Source organism: Cricetulus griseus, chromosome 5 (assembly GCF_003668045.3).
Source record: "Cricetulus griseus strain 17A/GY chromosome 5, alternate assembly CriGri-PICRH-1.0, whole genome shotgun sequence".
NCBI classification, from domain to species: domain Eukaryota; kingdom Metazoa; phylum Chordata; class Mammalia; order Rodentia; family Cricetidae; genus Cricetulus; species Cricetulus griseus.
The window spans coordinates 20,630,959-20,642,527 of record NC_048598.1 but is presented as its reverse complement, the minus strand read 5'-3'; the positions used below and the strand labels follow the sequence as shown (position 1 = coordinate 20,642,527).

Sequence of the window (11,569 nt, the reverse complement as noted above, 5' to 3'; positions counted from 1 at the left end):
CTCATTCTCAAAGGGTAGTGTTTATTTTGCATCTAGGTAGAAACACGAAGTTATATTAGCCGAAGAACTTCTTTCATGGCCATGGGGCAGACCTTATGCAGCTAACTTATCTTTAAGAACTGGCAGGAGTGGATACAAGAGGGACAGCTGTCACTGTAGCAGGAGAGGCCAGAGCATGGCACTGGAGCTGGGGAGATCTCAGAATCCCGTCTCGATCTCCCAGGGGAGTGCCTGATGTGCCAGGCAGAGCTTACGACCCTGGCTGCAAAGGCCACCCAGGAGTGATGGGCAGGCCTGCCCCTGAGTAGGTGCAGCCTTGGTGTCTCATTTCTGCAGGGGTCTGGGAAGAGGTAAATGTCTGAACAAACAATGGAGCATTAGACTTCTTCCATCATGAACTGGACTTTTGGAATGAGACAGGACTGTACGGTGACCCCGGCCCCTTCAGCTCCTCCTGTGCAGCCACCACTGCTCACCGGTGGCCCTTTCTGGCTCCATTTCCCTCTCCAGGCCCCACATGACCACTCTAGGCCTCCTCTCTCTGGTGCTTTACTCTATGCTGCGTGCAAGCCTTTGGATTTAACATGTCCCAGCCACCCGTATCAAATGACCCTGAGTTGGGACGTCAGTATTTTTAACCCACCAGACACTCAAAGTTCCTCACTACTGAAACTTGAGGAGCTGGTCCCTCGCTCCCCCTCCCCATCTCACTCACATCCCTCCCCACCCCTGCTTCCATCTTCCAGGGTCTGTTTCAGCCCTGTCAGCAGCCAGGGTGGACCCCAGACTGATAGAGCTCTGTCCCCAGGAGACCTTGTGTTGGAAGAGAAAAGGAGTGGAAGGAACCCTCTGAGAAAGAAGCCTGATACAGAGAAAGAGGTGCTGGCAGCACCTTCCAACTGGAGGGGTTTTTGTTTGTTGTTTTTGTTTTGTTTACTGCCAGCCTGCAAAAGATCCCATTCTCCAGATCCACACTCCTCTGCCATTATCCCACTTGCTTGTAACCATGCTTGGTTCCAGTTTGAAAAGTGTCTAATGGTACATGTTCTGGAATGAGGCTCCAGTTTCTCCTCCTTTGAAACAGAGTGGAGTGGTGGGAATATAATTCTGAGAGCTATGGTGGGTACAGTTCCTTGTTACGATGCCAGGAGGCATGAAGTTGATCCTAAGCTGCACTTTGGTAACAGTGCTGGCTTGTTCCCTCAAGGTTTTCCTCAGCATCTCTCTGTGTCATGTGGGGCAGATACCTCTAAGTGGTACCTGAGAATGAACTGAGAGCCACAGAGCCAAGCAGAGGTGCTCGCTGAGCGGAAACGAGTTCATGAGGGGGAGACAAAGTGGGGAGGAACCTAGGGAGGAGGGAGGGTAGGAGAGAGGCTCTTTGCACCTTTTTACTAAGACCAGACCAGAAAAGCCTGGGTTCAGGGTTCTGGTGTAGCTCAGCAGTACAATACTTGCCTAGCATACTTACAGCCTGTTTCAAGGTTATACTGGAGATAAAAGGCTAAAGGATGACGTAGGGTGGGACTGTCCTGATGACAGGGCTAACAGACAGGGACCACCAGTCTGCCCTAGAGGAGAGGACCCCGTCCCCGACTCCAGGTGACCATTCCCAAGTCATTGAACCTTGGACCTGATATCAATAGGTCTCTTTTAGAGCAACAATGCTGTGGCCTGTAGTCTGGCCTGAGGAAATCCAAGTCAGAGTCTAGATTATTTGGCTCCACAAGTCCCAAATATGGGAACAGATATGGGTGCTGTTGTACCTCTACAAGATGCAGCTCAGCTGGTCTTCTCTTGTCTCCCTTTCCCTAGCTGGTTCTAGCTAGACTTTGGGGGCATTTGCTTGTCCCTTACACTGACAGGACATCAGAGACTGATCTTAAAATGCGAAATACCTTTCAGCAACAAGTATGCTTAATCTTCCTTGCTTAAAGGCAGGATCTCACTGTGTAGCCCTGTCTGGCCTGGAACTCACCACATCGACAGGTTGGCCTCAAATTCACAGAGACCCACCTGCCTCTACCTTCCAAATGATGGTAATTAAGGGTCTGTGCCAACACACCCAGCCACAGATGCTTGATTCTAGTACCTTCCCAGCATCCTCTCAGATCCCCGGAGGCCTCCCTTGGCCAGGTACAATGTAGGTGTTGGGAGGGAGCTTTACAGCACCCTCCATTCCCCCCAAAATCAGACCTCTACACACCAGTTAGGTGAGGGCTGTTCCAAATGTTTACTCTCTAGACTGGCTACTGGATGTAACAAGATTCTGCACCTCCTCACCGGGCTCCAGGCAGAGCAGGCTGGGCTTTGCCTAACCCACCCCACCTCCTACTACATGCTCTTCTTGGTCCAGCCCCAGGAATACTTCTCCCTCATCCAGAGTAGATTCAATCCAGGGTCTCTGCCCCCCCCCCCCCTGCTCGGCTTTATCTCAGTTGCTGTGTCACACTCAGCCTCAGCTTTTGTGAGACCAGTGTCATGTGAAGATTTTTCTCTGTTGCATTTAGTAGTATGTTTCCTTCTCCAGCCATCCTGTGGAGAAGAGAGGACATGAACCACGGGGGTCATCAGGAGTGGCGTGCAGGGGAGCTCAGCAGAAAAGGGGTAGGTTTTCCACCTGCCACATGGAACAGGGCCCCCAAGCACTGGGAGGAACACGTGGAATCAGGAGTAGAGGACAGGGGTCCAGGAAGAGCAAAGGACAGACGGTGAGATAGACAGCCAGTGGGTCTGGAGGAGCCAGATGGGGTGGTGACCACTCAAGAGCAAGGTCCAGGGCAGCCTTACCACCAGGTCGTCTACGGATGATGAGTTTTCTGCTTTCGTCATAGATGAAGATGAGAACACTGTAGGGAATGGCACAGAACCACCAGTTTATCCTGGAGAGAACAAGAGTTGGTCAGTGTGGCTGAAGATACAGGGGCCGGAGAAGGGTAAGCAGCAATGGCTCATGGGAACTGTGGAGTCTGAGCTGGGTGCTGGAGATGGGCAAGTGTAGATGTCCCCTATGAGGAGGCCAGAGCCTGAGTGCTAAGGGATTGGGGGTGGAGAGGAAAGACACAAATCTAAAATGCCAGTGGCAATATGACAGATGCCATGTCCAGAGTTAAGTGCAGCATTTATAGATTGTCAGCTGACTTTAATGAGCTCCTGAGAGTCCCTCCAAAGGCTCCCTGCTGTTTTTCTGCATACTCTAAGCCTTGCAACTATGGAAGGCAATATATACACTTATTTATGCTTGTTTATATGTACTCCCACATTGCCGAATAGACACTTCTTCCCTCTTTGAACTTCTTCTATCATTAGGGCCCAAGAAGATGGACTCAAGGAGTTTTATACCCTTGAGTGACAGGGAACCGTACATAAATCAGCCACACTGTTCAACAGAAATATAATGCAAGGGTGAGGAGATGGATGGAGATAGTGGCTCAGTGGATGAAGTGCTTGCTGTACAAGCCTGGTTACCTGTGTTTGGATCTCTAGAACCCACGCAAAACCCAGCTGCAGTAGCACAAGCCTCTAGAGGCAGTCCCCTAATGGGAGATGAGAGGTAGAGGCAGTCCAGTCTGCAGAGTCAGGGTAGACCAGCTAGCCTAGTGCATGCAGCCAAGAACAAGAGAGAGCCTCTTGTCTCTAACAAGGTGGAAGGTGAAGACTGACCCCAGAAGTTGTCCTCGGACCTCCTCATGTGTACTGTGGTGTATGTGCACCTGGTCTCATATAGGAACACACATCATATGCACACACAGAGAGAAAAAGAAAAAGAGAATGCAAACCACGTGTGTGAAACAAAGTTTTCTAATGCCCATGTTAAGGTAAGTGAAACACAAGGAATTTTAATAATTTTAGTTAACTCAAAATACCATTTCCATGTGTGTGTGATCAATACAAACATCTTTTTGCTCTGTTTTGTTCTAAGACACTGTCTTCCTTTGTGACTCAAGCTGCCTTCAAACTTGAGATCCTCCTATCTCAAGCAAGGCATATACCCCCATGCCAATCAATATAAACATTACTAATGAGAGTTTACATTCTTCTTTGAATAATAAGTCTTGGAAATCTGGTGGTTATCATGTACTGCTCACCTATCTCAACTTAGCTACTAGATATTCTCTTCCACCCCTCTCGCAGGGTCTCATTACCTAGACTGGCCTTGAACTTGCTGTGTAGCCAAGTATGACCCTGAATTCCTGATCCTTCTGGCTCCATCTCTCAAGTGCTAGGATCACAGTCATACACCATGTCTGGGTTTGGAATATGACATTTCAGTGACTAAAAGGAAATATAACCCAAAAGAATAAAATTATCTTTTCATTTCCTTCCATTTGTTTGTTTGTTTGTTTGTTTGTTTGTTTTGAAATAGCAACCTTGTGTTGCCAGGGTGACCTCAAATTGCTGATTTTCCAGCCTCAGTCTCCTACATTGTTAGGACTGTAGATTATAGCGCCACTCATATTGTACTTAGAGAGACATATTTAATGTTGCTTTAGTTTTGAACTTTAAGCAAGCTAAAATTACAAATACATATTTTCATGCTCATTAGTCATATTCAAGTACTCAGTAGTCACATATGGACAGTGGCTACCGTATTGGACGGTGCAGACTGAGGTTGGGGTTCATCTGCTACACATGCCATAAATACAAACAGCTGATATACAAACACCTTTCCATTCATTGAACAACATTTGCATGTAGACCCTGAATCTGTGTAAGGTATCATGATTTCAGGATGGCTTTTTATCTCAAGGAGTTCAGAGAGATATGAGGAAAGAGATGGATGGAATGGATAAATAATTTTAGGTGCTAAGCACTGTGGCCAAGGTGTACACAGAGTACAATAGGGCTCACTTCCATTTGTTATTGGCATCAACAGCAACAAAAGCAAAGCTACTATTAAAACACCCTCCATGAGCCAGATAGGCTCAGTGCTTAGAGCCAAGTTTTACATGCCATTCTCAACACTCTGCTGGATTCTATTGTTTTTCCCAGTGCTGGAGCACAATTCTAGGGTCTCACGTATGTTATACCTGGGCTCTGCTGTTAAAACTACATACTGAGCCCTTCCGTATGTGTACTGATGGCTGAGGCTCAGAATTGCTGCATATTTCTTCCAAGTCACAAAATATGCAGAGCTGAGTTTCAAACTTAGGATTGTCGATGTCTAAGGCTAGTCCCACTATTAAATGCTAATTCAGCACCTACATTGTAGGAAGCAATGTGTATAACACTGCAAGGAATGGATAGATGAGCAAAGCATGTGAAAACACGAGAAATGAATTGGAAGAATACCCACTAAATTATCCACTAGGCTGCCTGTGCATGTGACATGGTAGCAATGGCACTTCTGCTTTTTTCCTGGTAAATTTTAGATTTATTTATTTATTTATTTATTTATTTATTTATTTATTTATTTATTTTAGTACTGGGGACAGAATCCAGGGCCTTGTCCATGCTAGGCAAGCACACCTTCACTGAGCTACATCCCCAGGTTCTCTGTAAATCTAAGATTACCAACTAAAACCAAGCATGGTGGTGCACTCCTATAATCCCAACACTGGGAGACTGAGGCAAGGATGATCAGGAGTTCAAGGTCATTTCTCTGCTACACAGCAAGCACAAAGCCAGCCTGGGTACATGAGGGCGAGACCCTGTCTTGAAAATTCCTAAGTATGCATTAATGTTAAAGCAAAACATAATAAGAAGCTGAGAATTGAATAAGACAAGGATCTGGACAGTAAGAATTTCAGGATGATTATTCTCATATATTAAAACAAATTAATGTTATTAATATCAATAATCTCATATATTAAAACATTCTCACATTAAAACAGACTTGTATAAAAACAAAAGAATTAGTTAAGCCAACCATAAATTTGGATCTTTGTTTTGAGACAGGGTTTCTATTCTAGGTTGGCCTCAAACTTACTATGTAACCAAGGATATCCTTGAATTTATGATGTTCCTGATTCTGCTTCCTAGGATTACAGGCATGCACCACTCCCCCTGGTAAATTAGACTATTGCCTTGAGTATTGGACCAAGAAATGTGCATCTTCATTCAGCTCCATCAGATACAGTCATATAAACCCACCCAATTAAACACTGCTAAATCTGCCGAATTTGCAAGTCCAATGACTTGTGATCACTTGACATAGTTTCTAATACTACTCTAAATAAAGGCCACAGATTGGAGTGTGAGAGAATCTCTGAGTCACTGAGTGTAGCGCCAGTGGTCTGGGCAGTCCCAGTCAAACGCACATTTCCTTCTACTTCCTCCCAAACATTCTCCTTTACTCACTTGAGTGGGTACATTCGCAGGGCCACGTCCATGCCTGGAGTGTAGGACAGGATAGCTGCCAATATTGTCTCCTCAAAGAGTCCAAATAATAGGATTTTGTTTCTGGGAAGGAAGATTGATTGGTGTAAGAGATGTCGGAAGAACCAGGCGGTGGTGGCTCACGTCTTTAATCCCAGCACTCGGGAGGCAGAGGCAGGCGGATCTCTGTGAGTTTGAGACCAGCCTGGTCTACAAGAGCGAGTTCCAGGATAGGCTCCAAAGCCACAGAGAGACCCTGTTTCGAAAACAAAACAAAACAAACAAAAAGAGAGATGTGGGAAGAAAAGGCAAGGAAATGGCGTGTTTGAGTGTGCGGAGAGTTGGTAGCTATTAGTGGACACTCACTTCATGCCCTGTTTGAAGAGTGAGTTTCGGCGTGTCTTGCAGATGATGAGGTCAGCCCATTGCACAATCACAATGCTGATGAAGAAGGACGTGTGGCAGGTGTACTCCACCACCTTCCGCTGCTCATAGGTCTGGGGGTAGGATGAGCAAAAAGGTGACATCAGGGTCAGAAAGGAGTTTATGTATACCCAAGAGTTCCTTGTGTTGTCACTGCACACATAACTTTCTTATTTAATATTTGTGTATTTTCCCTACATGACTGAAAGTTCTTTGTGTCCCTTCATCATACTTTACCTATTGAATGTTGTGTAGCAAGCCTCACTAAGTACCAAATTTACTAGATTAGGAATATGATTAAAAGAAGGCGGGCTTAGGCCAGCAGAATCCAGAGGTCATAGGTCAGAAGACAAAGGAGATCCAGAGGACAATATGAATACAGAGCAGGGAGGAATGTCCCAAAAGAGTGACAGACAGAAGGCTAGGGCTGTAGCTCAATTGTAGAGCGCTTGCATAGCATGCTCAAGCCCCCATAGGATGGTATACAGGAGGCACTCTCTCATTCATTCCATGGTTTTTTCATTTGTATTTTGTACATGAGGGGCTTAGAATCTAGTAGGAGGCGTAAAAAAACTAACAATGCCAATACAATAGTTAAGTTTTAACAGAGAAGCCAAGGGCACTGTAGGTACACCTAAATTAGTGTGTGTGTGTGTGTCAGGGGTGGGGAACTGGAGAAGAGTGTATGTTTAAAAACCCAACATGTTTCTAAATATAGATAAGGAATTAATAGGTGGGTTTGCACAATATTAAGATACCAACTATAAAACCACTTGCAATGTACCTAAAGTTATACTTGGATAGAAATAAAAAGGCTTAGATGGTTGGAAAATAAAGGTAAAAAATTGTCTGTGTATGGTGGTGAGTAACTTAAACATTAAACATAACAGCATTTGGGAGGTAGAGGCAGGCTGACCTCTATATTCAAAGCCAGCCTGGTCTACATAATGAAACATTATCTCAAACAAACAAAAAATTCAAACAAACAAAAAATTGGTGAGCCAAAAATGGAACATAGACCAAGACCAGGCAGCATATTTGTGTGCCAGTGAGCTCTTCACCACTGTCTGTGACAATCCCTACCATTGCTTAGAGGGTTTAGCATCTGAGTCACTGTTATTCTGCTTCTGTTCTTGTCCTCATTTTTTGAGATTTAAATATTCATATTTATGAATAATCTTCCATTACCATGGCTTTTCAATTTTTTATCCTCTTTAATTCTGTTGTCTTTCACACTCTAACTGGGCAGCTTGCTCTTAGAGTTAAGCTTTAGATAGTATCCTCAATCCTTTCCAATATCTACAGTTTTTCTGCAATTTAAATTTCAAGTATCTTTATCTTCCATGTTTATCCTTCCATCTTACTTTAGTGTAGGCTGGGTGTAGTGCATACCTTTAATCCTTGCACATGGGAGGCAGAAGCAAGAGACAGGTAGATGTGTTAGAGGCCGTCTTAGTCTACATAGAAAGAGGAAAGTCTACATATATACCCAGGAACTAGGTCAGTTTCTGGTATAGGCTGTGATAATTGGGATTAATGAAAGTTCTTTTTAAAAGATAAGGAACTATTCCTTCAGCTGTCAGTAGTGTGCTTTCTGGGTGGAGAGCTTTCAGCTTTGCCATCACAAACTCTAACCTTCTGGAACTATAAGGCTAGAATAAACTTTTTCTTCTATAACTTTCCTTGGTCATGGTGCTTTAACATAGCAACAGAAAAGTAACTAAGGGGCTAAAGAGATGCTCAGTAGTTAAGAGCAGTTGTTGCTCTTGCAGAGGAGCCAGGTTTGGTTCCCAGCACCCATATGGTTCACAACCACACTTAATAAAATAAATAAATGTAAAAAAGAAAAAGAAATGTAGCTAAAACATAAATTGGCACCAGGAGTAGGGTATTGCTGTGGCAGACCTGTCCATGTGGTTTTCTTGGAGGAATATGGAAGACTTTGGTACTTTGGTCTGGAAAAGTGGTTGAATGCTGTAAGCAGAGATTAATGGTCCAGTCTAGTAGGAGTTTGGAAGACAGCAGTAAGTCAAGATCTATGCGGACTGTGGAGGCCTAGCTCAAGAGGTTTGAGAGGGGAAAAATTAGCCACTGGACTAGAGATGGTTCTTGTGATATTTTGGCAAAGAATGTGGCTGTTTTCTACCCTCATCCTAAAAACTTACCTATGGCTAAATTTGAAAGTAACAGACTAATTTCTTTGGCAGAGGAGAGTTCAAGACAGCCTAACATTGACTCTATCACATGGTTATTAATAATCACTATTATGTAAGTCAACAATAAAAAAAAAGTGTGGCAAAAAGAAACACAAAGTGTACGGCTTGAGGAAGAAAAGCATATAAGGAAGTATAATGTTTTCCCCAGGGTGCTGAAAGCAATAAGGAGAGACCTGATCTGCGTTGGGACAAAGTGAGGGTGCCCATGTGTAAAGTTAGCATCAGGTAAGCACCCAACTTATAAAAAGAGACAGCCTAAGGAATTCTCTGCTCCTAAAAAGCAGTAATAAACCAAAGCTGCTGCAAACAAGATCCAAGGGGGACAGAGTTGACTCCAAGTTGCCATCCACATGATGCTGGCTTTAAAGTCATGAAGGATACAAAAGGGGTTACAGAATATTTTTCTGTGACTTTGAGACTGAGGCCAGACATGTGACAAAGTATTCCATGAAGCCCCAAGAGGCCATGGTATAAAGCTATGAAAGTGAAGCCTGGATTGCACTAGACCCCAAGATGCTGGAGATTCCAGAGCAATAAGATGCCTGCCAAGCAGAGCTGCAGACAGAGAGTAGAACCAGTCCAAGAATGAGAAGTAAGTTGCAGGCAGCAATGCTGATAAGTGGGATGGCTCTAGGATCTGGCGTTTTCCCTGTTGGGTTTCAGTCATACTTTGAGTCAGTATTTCCTCACTGTGTACTGATTCCTCCCCTTTGGAACAGTAATGAATATTCTGTGTCATTGTATGTTGGAAGTATGTAATTTGCATTTTTTTTTATTTTACTGGGGTTTACAGTTAGAGTGCTTGAGTCTCAGAAGAAATTTTGGACTCAAAACAGTGTTGAGACTGTGAAAGACTATTGAGGACTAAAAGCATTTTGAATTATTATATGGCCAGGAACCTATGGTGCCCAGGAAGTGGAATGTGATGGTTTAAATGATAATGTATGCTCATATGTTTGAATACTTGGTCTTCAGTTGATGGAACTCTTTGGGAAGGATTAGAAGGTGTGGCCTTGTTACTGGGGGTGGGCTTTGAAGTTTCAAAAACTTCCTACCACCGCCACCCCCGTGCACTCTTTGCCTCCTGCTTTGAGATGTGAGCGCTCTGCTGTTGTTTTGGCTGCCTGACACTTGCTTCCTTCACAGGTCTTCAGTGTGTAAGAGAAATTCTTGTCATATAAAACAATAGCTTGAGTTTGAGGGTTAGGGAGATGTTGATATGCTGAACAGTAAGAACTTTGGGTATCACTGGCCACTGGATCATCGGAACATGAACTTCTGATGGCCCCATGGGGGTTCAAATGGCAGAAGCCACAGTGTGTAAGAGGCATCTTTTCAACAACTAAGATTTGAACACACATTTTTTTGAGACAAAGAATTAACAGCACATAGCCTAGGCTAACCTTGAACTTACTATGTTCCTAAATGGCCTTCAATTTGTGGTAATCCTCCTACCTCTGCTTCCCAAGTTCTGGGATTACACTACCACACTTGAGTGACTTCCTAATTAGTTACTATTCAGACTCTGTCCTTTCTACTTACCCATTGCTGTCCGTAGCTGTCTTCTAGGTCATTTAGGCTTTGATCATCCCAGTATAGACGGATACCCAGCAGATCCAAAGGCTTAAAACCATTCTCTGCCAGGATCACAAAATAGCTGAAAAATCCAGCCAGAGCCTGTACCATCCCTGTGAGTGACAGCCATAGGGGAGGAGAGTCTGTTCAGAGGACGTCCCCAAAGACATCATAGAAGCGGTGGGATGGTCCTTGCTACTACCAGGTTAGTGTATATCTGCACAGTGATGAAGATTCTTGTCATCACTGATCTATCTGATCGTGCCATCTCTAAGAGACTTGGTTTCAAACCCTGACATTTGTTCCTAAACTCTAAGCCAGAAGAGCAGAGCCACCTTAATCCCCCTCTGACACCAAACACAGAGCTGCAGGATTTGGCGTTTTCCCTGCTGAGTTTCAGTCTTGTTTTGGCCCAGCTAGGATCATACTTGAATCACATATAGTTTTAATATCCCTGTCAGGGGCAAGGATTTTCATGGTGCTTACAGAGGCCAGAAGAGGAGCTTCAGATCCCCTAGAACTGGAGATATAGGTAATAGAAGCTGAGAATTGAACTTGGGTCTACTGCAAGACAGGAAGTGCTCTTGACCACTGAGCCATCTCTCAAGCCCTTGAATCAAATAATTTTAAAACTAAAAAGGACTTTGGTATCAATTCATCCTTTCTATAGAGTGGCAGCTGAGCAATAGCAATAGCTGTAACAGTAGCATTTGCCTACTAGTTACAGAGCTTTGCACTGTGCATCTTGTGGACATAGCTCCTTCCAGTTCTGAACTGTCACCTTAAGTGGGAAAATCAAAACACATGACTCAGTTAACTTCTGGGCCATCGAGGCAGTGTGCAGTGAATCAGGTTTCCAATGGGTCTGACTCCTCAGTCACTGCTGTCTAGATATATTTCCGCCCCTGAATGCTTTCTTCTGTCTCAAATCTCTTCCCTGTCCATCCCTACATTACTCTCTGAAACACTCCATCATACTGAGCTGGTTAAGGACAGAGACCTTACATGGTTCTTACATGTTTTTCAAGGTTGGTCCC

General features: G+C 44.2%; 1 protein-coding gene across 1 annotated transcript in view; it reads right to left on the bottom strand.

The window, feature by feature from the left end:
* Positions 1-2,506: 2,506 nt before the first annotated feature.
* The window catches only part of Atp1a4 (ATPase Na+/K+ transporting subunit alpha 4), a 35,005-nt gene continuing 25,942 nt past the window's right edge, over positions 2,507-11,569 (bottom strand). The window contains exons 18-22 of the mRNA XM_027418952.2: positions 10,500-10,645; positions 6,685-6,815; positions 6,301-6,402; positions 2,791-2,882; positions 2,507-2,535 (exon numbers count right to left, since the gene is read on the bottom strand). Coding sequence (XP_027274753.1) covers positions 2,507-2,535; positions 2,791-2,882; positions 6,301-6,402; positions 6,685-6,815; positions 10,500-10,645 — 500 coding nt within the window. The remainder of the gene's footprint in view (positions 2,536-2,790; positions 2,883-6,300; positions 6,403-6,684; positions 6,816-10,499; positions 10,646-11,569) is intronic.